The sequence below is a fragment of the Tachyglossus aculeatus genome, chromosome 9 (genome assembly GCF_015852505.1).
Source record: "Tachyglossus aculeatus isolate mTacAcu1 chromosome 9, mTacAcu1.pri, whole genome shotgun sequence".
In the NCBI taxonomy this organism is placed as follows: Eukaryota; Metazoa; Chordata; class Mammalia; order Monotremata; family Tachyglossidae; genus Tachyglossus; species Tachyglossus aculeatus.
In genome coordinates this window covers 625693-643995 of record NC_052074.1, presented here as the reverse complement: position 1 = coordinate 643995, position 18303 = coordinate 625693, and the positions used below count along the sequence as shown (strand labels likewise).

General features: G+C 53.3%; 1 protein-coding gene across 1 annotated transcript in view; it reads left to right on the top strand.

Annotated features, from left to right (window-relative positions):
- LRPPRC (leucine rich pentatricopeptide repeat containing) overlaps positions 1–13349 on the top strand; it is a 68877-nt gene extending 55528 nt beyond the window's left edge. The window contains exons 30-38 of the mRNA XM_038751174.1: positions 1972–2098; positions 4329–4417; positions 6112–6316; positions 7403–7542; positions 7699–7814; positions 9809–9883; positions 11155–11239; positions 11686–11828; positions 13128–13349. Coding sequence (XP_038607102.1) covers positions 1972–2098; positions 4329–4417; positions 6112–6316; positions 7403–7542; positions 7699–7814; positions 9809–9883; positions 11155–11239; positions 11686–11828; positions 13128–13214 — 1067 coding nt within the window. The 3' untranslated portion in view covers positions 13215–13349. The remainder of the gene's footprint in view (positions 1–1971; positions 2099–4328; positions 4418–6111; positions 6317–7402; positions 7543–7698; positions 7815–9808; positions 9884–11154; positions 11240–11685; positions 11829–13127) is intronic.
- The last annotated feature ends 4954 nt before the right edge of the window (positions 13350–18303 follow it).

Genomic DNA, 18303 nt, shown 5'->3' with positions numbered 1-18303 from the left:
CAAGGAAGGCTTGCTGTTTTGGGTGCCTGGCGGCAGCCACACCACTTAGACCAAGATTCAGATCACCCGCCGGCTGTTGGCAGTCTGTTTCCCTTTCCCTTTCCTCATTTCATTCATTCATTCAATCGTATTTGGTACGCCAGTCCCCGTGGCAGGAGCTCTGGACCTGATGGCTCTGAAGGGGTTGATAGCTTCGTGAAAAATGACTTTTCAAGTATTGTGAAAGGTGTCTTGTTCAAAGTAAGGATAAAAAAATTAAATTGTCAACTTTATGTAAACACTGAAGGGTAATTTTGATGTGACTACAATAGGGTAGAGTACAGTGGGAAGTTTGTTTTGTAAGAAGACTTTTTTTTTTAACCCTTAGTATCTTTTCTCCTTGCGTCAGAGGAAGCGTTAGTCAAGGAAGCCACTGTCTAGGTGGATTTGGTGGTGTGGGCCGGGGGCGGGGGGGGTGTCTGTTTTCGTTGGCATTCTTAGGGTGTGGCATTCTGCTCCTTGGCTCTTACAAATTTGCTCCCTGAAATTGGCGGGATGGGGCATTTGGGTGGCTTCTGGACCGGGGACCACCTCTGGGTAACTTGTGCCCATCATTAGCGCTTCCGTCTCATTCACTTGGCTCAGCTCATCAGTGTCCAGGCACACTGTGAGTGCTCAGTAAATGCCATTGATTGTTAGACTGAAATCTGGCCTCGTTAGCACCCCTGACTAGAGAGCCCCATGCTGGGTGAAGCAGCGGGGAAGTGCAGAAACTGCTCCTGTTGTGGCCCCGGGTGACATCAGCCCCCAGCTCTGCCACCTCTATACTCGCCCTCCGGTGCCCAGGTCCAGGCTGGCCCTCGGACACCCAGCCTTTTCTGCGAGGCGTGATGCCCCGCACCCTGGCCGTCGGGAACCCACCCAACTCCGGGCCCTGCCGGACTAAGTCGTCACTCTCTACTCATTCTGTCCCTGCCTAGAATCCCAGAACGGGATTCCCACGGGTCCCTCGCGAGGCCGGTCAGGTTGGGGTGGGATGGCTGTTTCCTCTTCTCGTCTCTTCCGCCTCCGGTCGTTCCCGACATTCCCGTGCAGAACACCAGCGCCCTCATTTGGATCCCGCGGGATGTGGCGTTCCCGATGAGCGAGGCCCGGTGTTCCGTACAGGGCCGGCCTCGGGACTGGGGCATCTGGTGGATGGCTGCCAGCCTCACCGTTTTATTTCAGCCTGACTGAAAAATGGGGTAGCCTCTTTTCATTCCCTGTCAGTTACTCTGATCATGTGAAATAAAACTCTCAATCAGTCACACAAACGGAGCTTCGTTTACCGGTGCAGTCTGTATATTTGAAGATTATTTGGCTAAGACAGGACTTGAACAAAAACATACAATTTGATCTCCCATTTCTGGAATCGCTGGCTATATTTGCTTAATACTATTGTGTTTTTCCCCAAACATTGTAACCCGCCTCGGGGATTAGGGATTGCTTTGAAATTGGTTCACTTGTTTAGTTATGAGCCGGGGGAGGGAGTGGCGGGTGTGCATGCGTGCATACATGTGTGTCTGTGTGAGTTTCAAAAACTCCCGCTCCTAAAGTTCATAGAAGCAAACCCTCTGTCGTTGGGCATTCAAACAGTTGGTCAATGGTATGCATCGAGCTCTCGTGTGCAGAGCACTGTACTGAGCCCGTGGACAGTTACAGTGCAGTAGAGTTGATCGACACAATCCCTGCCCTCTAGGAGCTGTCAGTCTAGTGTTGGTGAATGGTGTTTTCCCCCCTTGACAGAGAATGCTGGAGTTAAACCACCCTTTTCCAGAGTCCAGGTTTTCTCTCTAAGGTGAAGAGAAGGAAGAAGAGACGTGAATGTCTCTCCTCCATTTCTCTTTGTGTTAGCGACATGAATCCTGTTTTCTTGTGCCATTTGAGTGCAGCCTGACATCTCAATTGTTACTGATTTTTCTTTTTTTTTTTCCCCCTCTCTTTTCACTGTAGAAGCATACAATATTTTCCTGGAGGCACAAAAGAAGAATATTGTGTTCGATGCAAATACCTACTCAAGCCTTCTCAAAGCATTGCTGACTGACGGTTGCCTGGAAGAATTCATGAAAGTGAGAAGCATGTAAGTGTGGCTGCCCGGTCCGTGGGCAGGGTGGGTGGCGGAGGAACCCTCAGATTCATCTCTGCTCTCCCATATTCATTGTCGTATTTATTAAGCACTTACTGTATGCAGAGCACTGTACCAAGCGCTTGGGGAAATACAGTGCAACAATAAACAGCGACATTCCCTGCCCACAACGAGCTCACAGTCCAAAGTGTCCCATATGACCCGTGGTCAGAGATGTGGGGAGAGTGGTGTGTCTCTTTGGGGAGCCCATTTCCTGTGGCATCATGCGTGATAGCTATCTGGGCCCGTGGTTTTAAAACTCACTCAGCTCTCCCACTGGCAGTCCACAAAGGTGGCACTGGAGCTTATTGAGAGAACCCAGCCAAGAAGGAGTCAGGTATGTGCCAGTGTCCATTTAGCCCCATATGTTGCCAACTTGTACTTCCCAAGCGCTTACTACAGTGCTCTGCACACAGTAAGCGCTCAATAAATACGATTGATTGATTTAGCCCCTTGGCTGGAATTGGAAGCCCGGGTGGCACTCTGACATCACCGTCACAGGCCCACGCACCCTGGAAGCGATGGCTTCCCCTTGAGCCAGGCTACCTCCGACCGGATGCTGGCCCATCATCAATCGTATTTATTGAGCGCTTACTATGTGCAGAGCACTGTACTAAGCGCTTGGACTCTGGCCCAGAGTCCAGGCCGGGAGGCGCCCTGCGGCTGGAACCCTCGCAGCCACGGTTCCCATCCCATCCCATATATGTTGCCAACTTGTACTTCCCAAGCGCTTAGTACAGTGCTGTGCACACAGTAAGCGCTCAGTAAATACGATTGATTGACTGATTGATTGATCCCAACTCCTCCAACTGTCCCGTTCCTGAATTTGCTTTGGGGAGGCATGTCCCGGAGCAGCAAGGTGGAGGAAAGCCTCCAGCTTGTGTGTCCTACCTGAATGGAGCCCACAGGCAGGAATCTCCGCCAGCTCTGGGTAGGCCGCCGCCTGTCTCGACCCCACAGCTCCACTGGCTGGGACCACTTTCCCCCTCCAGTTGCGAACCCCGACCCTGGGACCTTGTGAGGATTGTAGGGACATCTTTTCTAGCCCTGCCTGAGGGCCCGGTGAATGAAAAGTGGTGATTTTGGAACGAGAGATGTCCTGTGTCAGTGGATGACATCTATTTAATCAGTCCGAAGAGGGGAAGATTGGAGAAAGCAAATCCTTTGTTACATGTAATTTACAGTCTCTTATGTGAGCTGGTGACTTAGGGGCTTTGGCAGATGGGTCGGGGGAGAGGCGGGGAGCTGAGCAGCGGCCGCCTGGCGAGTGGGTGGGAATTAAGAGGATTGGGGGAAGAGGGGGTCCGTCGAGAGTGCTGGCCTTCGTTGGGCTGCTGGCTGGAAGTGACCGAATGCCCGGTCAGCTTGGGTGCCCTTGAGAGGATTTCTCTGGGATTGAGGAGAATAATTTAGCTACGCGAACCACCCCCCACCTCCCTCCCTGCCAATCCGCTCAGCTTGGGAACTTGTGGGAGGCTGTGGGCTGCTCAGTTGTCTGCCAGGGCACCCTCGCACTCTGGCCGGGGTCGAGGGGAGGAGGGGAAGGGCTGGTCCTCTTCCCCTCTGGTTTAGTCCTCATCTGGACACGAGGGGCTGGAGGGGTCCCAGGGCCCCGTGGAGCGGTGGCTTCCCCGCTTCTACGTCCGGGATCAGGGGTCTGAACATCCCGGAGCGGCCCGGCGACGGGAGCTGGGAGATGAATTTAGGAGGTGGGGCCGTCGGGTGCTCACGATCCACTCGGGCTCTTGGTGGAAAGGGGCCACGCCGAGTGCGAATGCTTCGTTTTTTCACGGTGCCGAGAAGAGCCGTGTTCGGGGTGGGGGCTCTGGGGGAGTCGGAAGGCTCCGGCTTTAGATTCCCCCAGAAGAGCGGTGGGCACGTGCAGGCCTTTCAGTCATCTAATATGTCAGCGTTGAAGAATCTGAACCGATTGTTTAAAAAAAATCTTGTACTTTGTTTCTTTTGTTGCTCATTTCCAACTTTGTCATCTGTCAGAATGCACAAAAAAATTACCCTTCTATAACCATTGACAGGATAACACAAAAGCTGTCTCCAGGTCGATATTTTGCAGCAATATTTTTAACATACGAACAGTAGTTTTTATAATTTCACCTTGGTGCTCAACCGTTGATTATCGTATCAGAAGCATGTCAGTAATTCCTTTCTAAATGCCTGCTTCTTTTAGCGCCGAGACCCACATCGAGGGCTTCACGCTCAGCGGCGCTGCCAACAGTCTCCTCATCATAACGCAAGTTAGGCGGGATTATTTGAAAGGTATGTCACAATGCTTGACCTTTTCGTCACATTAATGCCTCTGCAGATTTTTCTTGTAACGCCCTTCGAATACTTGGATAAAGGAGTCCATTTAGCAAATTACCTGCTTATCAAGAGCCTTTTGTGGAAGCTGAGAGACGTAAATGACTGTACATGCATTTATAATACAGCTTGAATATGAATGTACTTGTCATTTGACCACTTAGCCCGGTTTCCGTTCCATTTAACACAAGATGGGTTTTCTTAAGATGAATCACAGCTCTTCAGACATGCAAAATTTGTGCTCCACAACGAGAGAAAGTACAGGCTTTCAAGTGCGTTAAAATTCACAGCACAAGTCATTTTGCTGGGGAAATTAACATACTTTAAAGCATCTCAAACAATCTCCAGCAGTTGTTTCTCGCAGATTGTATTGGTTGTGTGCGATCGCAAATGAGTTAAATTGAGTGGTAAATGGGCACGAGTGTGCACTAAATAATTATAATATTGGTTTTTGGGGGGGGCGGGGGGGATACTTAATCTAATACTTTTTTTTTTTCTTTTACCAGTCCCCGGCCCCGCCGGGAATGTGGTGTGGCACAGGCTGGGGGGTGGGGGGTTGCGGGGGGGTGCTCGGGTCTCCCGTCTATCCGGGAGGGAGCAGGGAGCTCCAGGGCACGGATGCTTAAGCCAAGTTGGGCTTCTTCTCCCGGAATCCTTTCCCTTTTGACTGCCCCGCATTCCCCTGTCTTCACGGTAATGATGATGCGGGCGTGGTTTGAGCACTTGTTAGGTGTTCGGCACCACGCCAGACCCTAGGATGGTTCTGTGCTATCCTCTAGTCGGACGTAGTCCCCAGCCCACCCGGGGCATCGTGGTCTAAGCGCGAGGGGAGAGGAAAGAAAGACTGTTTTGTCCCCAGTTTACAGAGGAGGAAACCGAGGCCCCAACCGGTTAACCGAGTTGGCCCCAGGCAGTGGGCCGGGTTTCCCAGCCCTCGGTCCTGCAGTCCTTCCACTAGGCCACACCGCCTCCCCTGCTGAAATCCTTCTATTCTTCCTCTTTGCATCACCATTTTCGAAGCCAGTGTGCCCCTGGGGTCCTGGGTTCAGCCAGTGGCCATCCCATTCCCTTCCTCACTTTGTCTGACGGGTCCTCCCTGGCCGAGACCGTCTGAATCTGTCCCCTGGGTTCCACCATAAGACGGAGATGGAGACTTTGCCCCTCCACATGTGAAGGTGGGCGGTGGCGGGTACCTTGACCGTTGGCCTGCCGGTTGGCTCCTGGCCCGGTCAGAGCCACAGGAGGCCTGCCCCGGCCCTTTCTTTGCAGGCTGAAACAAGATTTGCAGGCAGGGTGGGTTAGTGGTGAGAGCACAGGACTGGGAGCCGGGAGCCCTGGTTTTGTTTGAGTCCTGGCCCGTTAGGTGACCTTGGGCAAGTCACTGAGCCTCCCCGAGCTCCCTCTCCGCACCAGGGAAATGGGGATGAGGTCTCTGCTCTCTGTCCCTCTTAGTCTGGGAAGCCTATGTGGGACATGGACTGGATCCATCCTGATGGCCTTTTTGTGCCCCAGGGCTAAGCATATAGTAAATCTCACGATGATTAGAATTGGGTTCCGCTGGATAATCTCGGGAGGGATCATCAAGTGGCAGGAAGGCGGGGGGAACGGAATCGGCATGGTCAGCACACATCCTGTGTTCCCCTTCCCTCCAGATGCCCTCATCACCCTGAGGACCATGCTGGACCAGGAGCAGAGCCCTCTGCCGATGGCGGTCACACGCCTCACCCAGGCGCTGGCGACGAAGGGAGACGTGGAAGGCATCCGTACCGTGGAGAGGGCGATGCAGAGCTTACTGGGCACCATCAAGCTCTCACACATGGTTTTCACCAATAACCTCGCCCTGGCACACATCAGGAAGTAAGCACCGTCCCACTCCAGGGTTCTGCCCGTCCGCCCTTCTCTCTGCTGGGTATAACTGGAGCTGGCCAAGAATGGCCACCCCACGAAGAGGGGAGAGCGGACGCCTTGGGGTTCTGGCGCGTTCCCAGCTGCCGCCGTGGCCTGAATCCGATCCCGGGAATCTGTTCGTGGACCGGGCCCCTGGGCGGTTTGCTTGGTCCTTTACCTTGTCTCTCCCTGCACCCCAGCTCTCCCCACAAATGTGCCCTGTTTTCCAAAATAACAAAAGGTCCTTCAAGCCGATCCCGGCGACAGTTAATGCAGGATGAATTCTGGCATTTCCACAGAAAGGCCTAACTCCGCCTGCCAACCCCAGCCTATGATGCCCTGGCCCCTGTGGCTACCAGGCAGCGGGCTGCGAGGTGGAAGGGCGAATATCAGATTACCACCTTCTCCCCGCCATGGGGTACCGGTGGCCTTGGGATTTCGGGATTACGTGTCCCCGGCTCCCCCCGAGCAAATACTCACAGCAGCAGGCTTCCGTCAGGCTCTGCCATTTGCTCAGCGGGCGGCCCCGTGGGTGCCCGCTGCTCTTTCCCAGCACCGGCATTCCCAGCACGGCAGTGGGCCGAGCCGGCAGCGACAAGTCCCAGGTCGTCCATTAAAGCAGATCCAGGACCCATCACTTTCCCGCAGCACCATAAGCAAAGCCCAACATCTTCAAGAAAATAGCCACTCCATTATAAAAGCACCACTTGGGACCTCGACGGGCCCTCATCCCAGAGCTCCAGGACGTTCCACTAGTCGACACCTGTCGCATTCCCTCCCCCAGAGGCCCTGGGTTATTGTCAGGGCTTGGGTCCCTTCCAGGAAGCAATCCGGCTTCTGCGGGTGGCGAGGAGGGTGTTCCTCATTCAGCCGCGAGCGTGTTTCACTTTGTATGGCTGCGGTGCCTGTGTGAGAGCAGGGATCGGCACTTTTAATGGTGTGGCTGTGTGAAAGAAACATTAATAGACGCAGAGTGCGCTCGCCCCCGACTCTCCCCCAGCCCCCGCCCATTCGCATGGCATTTGCGACTCAGGCGGCGGATCTCATCTTTCGCAGCAACAATCTCGACTCCGCCGTCGAGAGCATCGAGAACCTGTTTCACTCCGGCACCATGAAGTCGGATTCGATGAGCTCCAGTTTGGCGTATTTGTTCCGGAAGGTGCTCGAGGACCAGCTGGAACCGGCCGTGGAGAAGCGTGAGTTTGAAGCGCTGCCCCAGGCGGGGCGGGGGGAGGAGATGGACCGCCAGCTGGAGGGACAGGCGCCTGGCATCCCTCCAACTCCCTCAGTCCCCCGGTGACTTTGCCCAGAAAGTTTTGCCTCAGCGACGGTCCTCCCCACTGTTTCTGCAGTTAGCATTATGGCGGAGCGCCTAGCCAATCAGTTTGCACTGTATAGACCGGTCACGGACCTCTTCCTCCAATTCCTGGTGGCCGGCAGAGAGGACAATGCCCGCGCTCTCCTTCAGGTAGGACTGGGGAAGGGGGTTTGGGGCCTGGGATCACAGTGGTGGTATGCAGGGGGCCTGGTGAAAGGACAGGTTTTTGGCCATGCCCAGCCGGCCACTTTTTTTCTATTTTTGATATGTGCCAGGCACTGTGCTAAGGGCCGGGGTAGATTCAAGATAATATCAGGATGGACAAAGTCCATGTCCCACATGGTACTCCTCATCTTGATCCCCAGTTTACAGATGAAGTAACTGAGGCCCAGAGAAGTGAAGTCACTTGCTCAAGGACCCACAGCAAAGAGCAAAGCTGAGATTAGAACCCAGGTCCTTCTGGGTCCCAGGCCCAAGCTCTATCCACTAGGCCACGCTGCTTCTCTTCCAGGAAAGAGCAGTCTTGGGGATTCCTCTCCCTTTCTCGGTGTGCTAAGTGCCGCTGGGCATGGCCGTGGCGACAGCAGTCCAACGTGCAGTCGGGCCGGGGGGTGGGTTGGCTTGCCCACCCCGAGGCTTGTGCAAGGCGAACCTGCTCCCTCTTTCCTGGTGCATCCCAGGCTCCCCTCAGCCAGAACAGCCAAGGGCCCTCTCCCCAACGGCGCAGAGATGGCACCCTCCCAGCGGGTGACGGTCAACGCATCCCGGGGCCGGCTTCTGGCGGCAGGTGGCCGTGCCTGCCATCGCCCTGCCCCTTGGCAGGGAACGGGAAGGTGCCCCTGCATGACTCGCCCACCCTGCCTTTGGCTTGTGGTGGCACTGAGGCCTCCGGGTGCTCAGGCACCCAGAGGTGGGAAGGCTTTATTGACTCCGTTCAGAGCTGGGGTCCTTTCTTCTTAATCAAATGTCCTTTTGGGACATTTGGCCTCGGTGCCCAGAGACGACCCGGCCAAGCTGGTACCCACAGCGGGTCCAGGTACCCCAGTGCCAGCCACTGATCTGTGGTGTCTTCTGCCCTGGGCCCCTTCCCCCCGGCCACTTGGGCACCTCCTGCCCCAGTGCCACAAGCCGAGGCCGAGGTGGCTCATGGCCATAGCAGGGCCAGACAATCAATCAGTAGCAGTTACTGAGCGCTTACTATGTGCAAGGCACCGTACGAGCGCTTGGGAGAACACGGTGCCAAGAGTTGGTAGACACGTTCCCTGCCCACCACGAGCTTATAGTCTAGGGGACGGTAGTGCCAGAGCCAGCAATGTGTCTGTTCTTCCCGCTTGACAGGCGAGCCCCTGGTTGAGATGTGAGAGCCTCAGCCCCTCGCGGCGGGCGCAGTGCCAATCTTCCGCTCTCCCTTCTGCCATTGACAGGGTGGGGACAGCTCATAAAAAGCCGCCCGCTTTCTAAAACTTCCAAGAGTGACACCCGAAAGGAGCGTGAACTAAAATATTGTCTTGTCTCGTTTGATTTCGCTGTGGTTGCTCGGCTGGGATAGACACTTGATTTATCTGGTCTGTCATGTAAACTTTTTTTTTTTTTTTTGAGTTTAACTTTTGTCTTTCTCTCAAGCGCTGGCTGTCTGTTGCCGATGAAAGCCTTTTATAAAATAGAGAGATTGAAATCAGTCCTTTTGTATGCATAAGTGTGGGTAATTATACTTTAAAGAGAACTTGCATTGTACATTTTAATTTTTATAAAGAAACGAGCAGTTATCTCTCTGACACCTTATTAAATGTATAATTAACCTTCTGGTCTCTAGCTCACTTGCCAGAGGTTGGCAGTATAATTGAAGAGGAATAGTGTTTTTTTTTTTTCCCTCCCCCTTTTTTTGCCGTCCTAAGCCTCCCTCATTCTGTGGCTATGGAAGCACTAGTTGAATTTTTTTTTTTTCTTCTTAAACAAACTTTCACCTCGCCAAAAGTGGCATGCCTGGAAGCCCAGCCTACTTGCTTCTCTCATGTTTTCTCTCTTCTCCCTCCCTTCTGTCTCTCTTTCTTGCTTTCTCTCTTACTCTCACTCTTGCTCTCTTTCCACCCCCCTTTCAAGAACCTGAATTTTCTGATCACCATACTAATTCCTGACTCTTTCAGAGGTGCGGGGCCATAGCCGAACAGCACCATATCCTGCAGGCATTCTTTGTGAAGATGGCCAGCCGTCCAGGACAGGTAAGGAGCAGCGGGTGCGTTCGGGCCGGTGGTGGGGTTTGGACCCTGGTCACGGTTCTCCCAGGACCGTAGAAACAACAAGATCACTAGTCTTCGTGACTCAGTCTACTCGTCTCATCGCCCAAGCCCACCTCCTAGAGATAGAGCTGTGGGCCAGTCAGTCGGGCATATTTATTGAATGCTTACTGGGAAAGCAGCGCGGCGTGGTGGATAGAGCGTGGGCCTGGAAGTAGGAAGGCCATGGGTTCTAATCCCGACTCCGCCACTCGTCTGCTGTGTGACCTTGGGCAAGTCACTTCACTTCTCTGGGCCTCAGTTACTCCGTCTGTAAAATGGGGGTTAAGACTGTCAGCCCCATATGGGACAACCTGACTACCTTGTACATAGTGAGCTTAACAAATACCATAATTATTATTATTATTACTGTGCAAAGAGCTCCGTGTTAAGCACTTGGTAATGTACGGTATAACGACAGATCAGATATATTCCCTGCCCATAATGAGCTTACAGTCTAGAGGTGTGGTGGGGAATATGGTAGGATCAGTAGATACAATCCCTGCCCTTAAGGCGATCACGGATCTGGCTGGGTGCACACACGTACAGTTGGAGCTGGAGCGTTGATAATAGTCATACTTGTTAAGCGCTTACTATATGCCAAGCACTGGGGTAGATACGGGTTAATCAGGTTGTTTACAGTTCCTGTCTTACGTGAGGCTCACAATCTAAGTAGGAGAGAGTAATAATAATAATAATAATGGAATTTGTTAAGCGCTTACTATGTGCAAAGCACTGTTCTAAGCGCTGGGGAGGGGAAACAAGGTAATGAGGTAGTCCCATGTGGGGCTCACAGTCTTAATCCCCATTTTACAGATGAGGTAACTGAGGCTCAGAGAAGTTAAGTGACTTACCCAAGGTTACACAGCAGACATGTGGCGGAGCCAGGATTCGAACCTATGATCTCTGACTCCAAAGCCTGTGCTCTTTCCACTAAGCCACGCTGCTTCCCATTTTACAGATGGGATAACTGAGGCACAGAGAAGTTAAGTGACTTGCCCAAGGTTACACAGTGGATACGTGACAGAGCCAGGATTAGAATCCTGCAGAAAAAAATTGCCTGACCGTAAAAGGGGACCGGATCGGTGGTCAGTCTTCAGGTGCTCTCAGGGCCTGGGCTTCTGTCGTGTAACGTACCTGGGGGTCGAGACCAAAATGGCATCCTCGGGGATGCTACTGACTGATACCTGTCTGTGGTGGGCATCTCTGTTTGCTAGGCACGGATTCTGAACTCACTCATGGAGCTGCTGCCCGACCTGGCCCAGAGGCCCGAGATATGCGGTTACCTCATGAAAAGCTATGGTGAGTCTGGCCGATCCCTGCCCCAGGCCACCATGATTCCACGGGCGACGGCAGTTGCCGACAGAGGCCTGGAGGTTGAACGGGCTCAGTGAGAGGAGGCGGGTTCTGCCCTGCCCCGATGACCAAAGCAGCTTTTCCACAGACGTGCAACAGCCTTGGCTCTCGGCCATCTGGTTGAGTGACCAGCCAACCCTCACTCCCCTGGGATTGTAATGCCCACCCAAGGGTCCATGCCTGGGCATCCTATGGGCACAGAGCCGGCAGCACGGACATTGCCCTTACACCGCTCGACCTCTCCATGTTTCTCAGGGCATCTTTGATTGGGGTGGGGCTGGCGGAGAGTTGGAGTGAGGGGAAGCCACGTCAGGGGCTGGGGTGTGTGGGGGGGTGTGGAGAGCAGAGCTCAGTTGTGCCTGAAATGGAACCGACCCACTTCCTCCCACCAGCTCTGAACCAGGATGTGGCTTCCGCCAAAGCCCTGTTTGCCCAAATGAAGGAGAAGAACATGAATCTGGACGAGCTGTTCCTGAAGCGCTACGCCACTCTGTTGAGGGATTCCGGAGAGCCCGTACCCTTCACTGAGCCCCCCGTGAGTGGCATATTAACAGTGGGGTGGGGATTGAGTGGGGGGGTGCGAGGCAGCTGGGACTCCCTGGAGCACCAGGGGTAGTGGGATTGATGGAGTGATGTGGGGTCCACGTGTCATTGGTGAGCGGGAAGTTCCCAATCCAGCCAAACGGACTGGCTTGTTTGGGTCTCCATGGGAGTGGGACTTGCTCCGTGGGGATGGTGTGAGGCTGGGGCACGGACCAAAAGAGGCTGCAGAGGGGTCATCCATGAGGAGTACTCCAGAAACATACTCAAGTCCTTGTGGATTCATAATAATAATGACAACATTTTATTAAGCATTTACTATGTGCAAAGCACTGTTCTAAGCTCTGGGGAGGTTACAAGGTGATGAGGTTGTCCCACAGGGGGCTCACAGTCTTAATCTCCGTTTTACAGATGGGGGAACTGAGGCCCAGAGAAGTGAAGTGACTTGCCCAAAGTCACACAGCTGACAATTGGCAGAGCCGGGATTTGAACCCATGGTCTCTGACTCCAATGCCCGGGCTCTTTCCACTGAGCCATGCTGCTTCAGCAGGATTCATGGTGGCCCAAGCGGGCGCACCTACTAATAATAGTGATTGTGGTATTTGAGTGCTTATTATGTGCCAGACACTGCACTAAGCTCTGGGGTGGACACAAGCAAATCGGGTTGGACACAGTTCCTGTCCCACATGGGACTCACAGTCTTAATCCCCATTTTACAGCTGAGGCACAGAAAGGCAGCATGGTACAGTGGATAGAGCCCGGGCCTGGGAGTGAGAAGGTCATGGGTTTTAATCCCAGCTGTTCTGCTTGTCTGCTGAGTGATCTGGGGAAAGTCACTTCATTTTCTGTGCCTCAGTTATCTCTCTATAAAGTGGGGATTGAGTCTGAGCCCCACATGGAACAGGGACTGTGACCAACCTGATTTGCTGGTGTCCTCCCCAGCACTTAGAAATACCACAAATTATTATCATCGTTATTATTGTTAAGTGAAGTGACTTGCCCAGTGTCACACAGCAGACAAGTGGCGGAGCCGGGATTAGAACCCAGGGCCTTCTGACCTCCAGGCCCGTGCCCCATCTGCTAGACCATGCTGCTTCTCCACTGCTAGAGGACAGTGTGTCTGTCCTCTCATCCATGTTCTTCTCCTGGATGCAAATTGCCCTGGCCCAGTTTTGCATTGATCTGAGGGGTCGTACCGGACTGTCACCCACATACCGCTCCCCGTCACCCAGGTCTCTCGTTTTGTACCCAATCTAAACGTGGCCTCTTCCGTCTGTCCCTCCCTACCTTCCAGGAGAGCTTCAAGTTCTACGCGGAGCAGCTGAAGAAGGCCCGGCAGAGCGAATGGGAAGGCCGCCCTAGCCCCACTGCTGCTTATTAATTGCTGTAATTCTGATTTAAAACCCTGTGAATGCGCATGAGCCCGGCGAGTGGAGGTGGAGCGAATGGAACAGACGTCTGTGGAATGTATTTCCTGAGGCCTCGGAGGGCCTGGAGTAAACATTTGTGGATAGTGGCTGTGTGTCTGTATGCGTGTCTGACGTGATCCCAGGGGGGTGAGGGGTGGGGTGGGGGAGATTTGGGTCCCAGGCTGTGGCCAACATTCCCCAAACCCGCCTCAAACACCTTCATCTGGTATGAGCTCATCTTATCTTCACAGCCATGGTGGCCGTGAGCGGAGGGGATTGGGGCCCAGAGAAGGGTAAGGGACTTGCCGGAGGCCACACAGCAGTCTAGAGCCAAGAACAGAGAGAGCTCAGATCTCCCGGCCCCGGCCCCAGGGTTCTATCCACTAGACCATCAGATTTGATGTCCTTCATTACACAATGGCCCGAGAGGTGACAGTCACCAGGACCATCCCTCCGGGAGCTTCCAGAAGTCTCTGCCCAGGGAGGAGCAGGTAATTCTTGCTTCACATCATGTCTGTCTGCCATCCTGGGCTCTCCCGCTCGGGATGTTTCGGAAACCCCACCCAGGTGCACCTGGGTCCGCAGAAGGCCGTGGTCAGTGACGGCGATGGATCGGGGGACTAGAGCGGGTGTCCTGCGGCCTGGATGTCCTGCCACTGGCCCGACCGTGCCCTGACCCCCACAACCACAGGTGCCAGGGAGTGAGGATGTGGGCAGGGATTTGGGATAGAGGATGGGTGACCCCAACTAGATTCCCTCATCCCTCCCCTCACCCCTGTGGAGCGGGCAGGGGATGGCTGTCTGTTATTGTATTGTACTCTCCCAAGTGCTCAATACACTACTCTGTACACAGTAAATGCTCAATAAATACAGTTGACTGGCACCTGACGCTGCCAAAAATGGCCAGGCAGACCCCCTCGCAGCCCCAAAGCACGATTCCCCCGTGGTTCACGAAGGTTTTTGACGGGCACCGGTAACCCTGTAAACTTGTCCAAATTCAGCAAAAACAATGTTTCAGAAGAGCGTGCATGTGTTGAAGCAGTAGCTGCAGGGGGTAGAAAATTATGGTAATTTCATAGCTTCGCTATTGTTCACATGCACGTGAGTGTTTCCATTAGAAATTTCCCATCCTTTCAGGCCCCGGCGCGCGACACAGCCCACATAATGCAGCCTATTACCAATAAAGGGAGTGTCCACACAATTGAACACAAAACACAAAATAGTCACTTATCCCCATTGTGTGTGAGAAGAGGAAAATTCTGAGATGGAAGAAGCCCGGCATTTGATTGAATTAAGTCTCTTTGCGATGGGGCCTGTCGGGAGTGGGCACGGGCTCATAGCTCAGACAGCCGTGTGCTCCCGAGCCCGCTGGGCTGGCCGCCACGGCAGTGATGATCGAAACCCAGATAGCATCCTGTTGTCCTCATCTCTATCGTGGGTTCAAACCCTTCCCACAACTTGGCGGGCCTGGGACCGTACAGAACTCTGAAATTGAGAGTTTGCCAGTGTTTTGCACGTAGTAAGCACTCGATAAATACGATCAACTGACTTTGCATCAGGAAGATACGGCATGCCGGTGGAGGTGGAGATCCCTGCCGTCCTCGCTCCTGACACCGTGCCTCCCACAAACCCACCAGCATGGCGTTGACCACGGTCACAGCCGAAGTCCTGCTTTGCCTGAGTTTTGCCTGCCAGTGGGTAATGCTGCTCCTCGGCCGCCTTGAGGACCTGGGAGTTTTGTGGATTTTTTGTTTTGTTTCTAATGGTCTTTATTAATCATAATAATCTAAGCACTGACTGTGTGCCGAGCACTGTTCTAAGCACAGGGGTAGGTGCAAGGTAATCAGGTTGTCCCAAGTGGGGTTCACAGTCTTAATACCCATTTTACAGAGGAGGTAACTGAGGCACAGATAAGTGACTTGCCCAGTGTCACATAGCTGATTAAGTGGCAGAGCTGGATTAGAACCCATGACCTCTGACCCTCAAGCTTGTGCTCTTTCCACTAAGCCAGCTGCTTCTCTAGTTAAAAGCTTATTTATGTGTTAGGCGCTGTACTAAGCACTGGGGTAGATGCAAGTTAATCAGGTTGGGCCCGCTTCGCAGATTTAGGGAACTGAGGCACAGAGGAGTGAAGTGCCCATTGTCTTTCTTGGCATGGCAAGATGGGTTGGCAATCTTCAACAAGCCCGTTAAGGTCCTGTCTTCTGCCCCATGGGAGGAGGGTGGTGGGGCTTGTTGGCCTCAGCAGAAATTGTAAACTCGAGGGCAAGAATTGGCTCTGCTGTACTCCCCAAAGCACTTGGTGCAGGGCCCTGCATCTAATAAAGTGTTTAAGGAGTTCTTTTGATTGATCGATTGAATGGAGCTACTTGTGGTGAGGTGATGGCAAGATGGTGCCTGTTAGTGTGGTGCAGATCCCCTCTCCCCCCATGATGTGCTCGGTGTTACCAGGCAAGTTCTACCCCAGTTTTTGGTGGGCGAAGGTTAGAGCTGCTACTACTCCAAATGGTTTGCACATGACTTCCTTGCAGGTGAAGAGGAAAAAAAGAAAAGCATCATGCCTAGGCTATGCACTTCATGCCACACTCACCTATCATGGGCAAGTCTCCAAGCATGGAACAGCCAAATTTGAGGTATTGGCAGGGGCTTGGCATTTGGTCTGGACCACATTGCCCCATGCCAGACCTTTCCACCTCTGCCCTATTACCTGCCCTATTCTGCAAACTGTCCCAGCCCACTTACGAGCCACTACAAGAGCTCACTGTGCTGCCCCTTCCTGCCCCTGCCACCCCCACAGTCAGCCTGACATGCCCCCATCTGTTGGCTTTAGTGCTTGCCAGCACCCCAGCCAGGGAGCTCTACATCTCCAACCCGGCCATACGGGGTAAGGTATCGGGCGGGCAGTCAGATGGTGAGGAGTCCTTGGGGATTCTACAACAACTTTTACAGAAATAACAGTCCTCAGTCAAAAGCACAAACTTTTATTTTAATGACACAACCTCAATTATACAAGTATTGTCACCAAACCCGACAATTTTTTTTTTAATGGCATTTGTTAAGGGCTTCCTGTGTACCAGGCACTGTGACTAACTGCTGGGGTAGATACAAGTTAATCAGGTTGGACATAGTCTATGTCCCACTTGGGCCCCACAGTCTTAATCTCCACTTTACAGATGAGGTGACTGGGGTGCACAGAGAAGTTAAATGAGTTGCCCATGGTCACAGCAGACAAGTGGCAGAGTCAGGATTAGGACCCAGATCCTCCAACTCCCCAGGCCCACGTTCTTTCTACTAGGCCACCTTGATTTATTTTCTAGCTACGGTGTATGAGGGTGAGAGCAAGGAATTCCTAACCCAATACTTATCACTCCTTTCCTGGAGCAGTTTCCCAGCGCTCACCAAGTCAGCCCGTAGGTCTTCACTCACTCTTCAGTGGTCACGCAGACCGCCGGGGTCGTGGACCAGCCAGGGGATTCTTGCCACTTCTGCAAATATTCCTTGACTTCAGTCTGTTTTTCTTAGCCTGGCCCTCAGCCTTTGGTTCAAGCGGTACTGGAACATTTCATTCCACCTCTCTGCTGACCACTGCGTTGGGTAAATTGCTGCCCGCTGCCTAGCAATGAGGTGGAGTCTGCCTATTCTTTGCAATCTACGTTTCTTCAGGGTTTCATGATGCCCAGGAGTGGCCTAACAGAGGTTCAGAAACCTCAACCAAACCTTGGGTCAAGAGGTCGGCGGCCTCGGACACGGCCGTACCATTCTTGAGGTGACGGTTGCGATTCAATTTCTTACTCTGTTGTAGATTCCCAAACAATCAGTATGGTAGCTCTGCCACATAATAATAATAATAATGATGGTTTTTGTTAAGCACTTACTATGTGCAAAGCACTGTTCTAAGCACTGGGGAGGTTACAAGGTGATCAGGTTGTCTCATGGTGGGGGCTCACAGTTTCAATCCCCATTTTACAGATGAGGTCACTGAGGCACAGAAAAGCCAGGATTTGAACCCGTGATGTCTGACTCCAAAGCCCGGGCTCTTTCCACTGAGCCACGCTGCTTCTCCACATGTCTGCTGTGTGACCTTGGGCAAGTCACTTAACTTCTCTGAGCCTCAATTACCTTATCTGTAAAATGGGGATTAAGACTGTGAGCCCCACATGGGACGACCTGATCACCTTGTATTCCCCTCCAGCGCTTAGAACAGTGCTTTGCACATAGTAAGCACTTAACAAATGCCATCATTATTATAGCAGGTGCTCAGCCGGTGCCATTGATGTGGCTTATGGCATCAACCGTCTGTGGAATTGAGCCCACTGTTGGGCAGGGACTGTCTCTATATGTTGCCAACTTGTACTTCCCAAGCGCTTAGTACAGTGCTCTGCACACAGTGAGCGCTCTATAAATACGATCGATTGATTGATTGATGTGGGTTGTGGCCCACTGGGTGAGGCGAGGGGCACTGGGGAGAAAGAGGAAACAACAAGGATACAAAAGGAAATGGTACAGGATGGCATGATGGAATAAATAGAAGTTTTGCCCTGGCCAGGTGGGCAGCCAGCACACGGCCCCTCCCCAGGGCCCTGGGCTGATGGACCGTGCTCTGCATCATCATCATCATCAATCGTATTTATTGAGCGCTTACAAATTGGCAACATATAGAGACAGTCCCTACCCAACATGGGGCTCACAGTCTCCTCTGCACACGGTAAGCGCTCCATAAATACGATTGATTGATTGATTGATTGATTGACCGTGGGCCTGGGCCTAGATGGTGGCCAGCGGCGTCCCCCTGGGTTGGTCTAGCGCCCGGGGTGGCATCGCATCCCGGCCCTCGCCGGGCAGGGCTGAAATGGCCAAAGTCGCGAGCGGCGCCCGGGCCTGGAGTGAGGCTTGGCGCGGCCCCGGGCCCTGTTGGCTTCCCACCGTCTTTATTCTGCTGCCATCCTGTGGCTCGTGGGAAGCCTGCGGGCCCTCAGAGCCGGCCCACCCGTGGACCCAAGGGCAGGAGGACCGGAGGCCCGGAGCCCGGGCTCGGGCGGGCTCCGGCCCGACCGGCCCCTG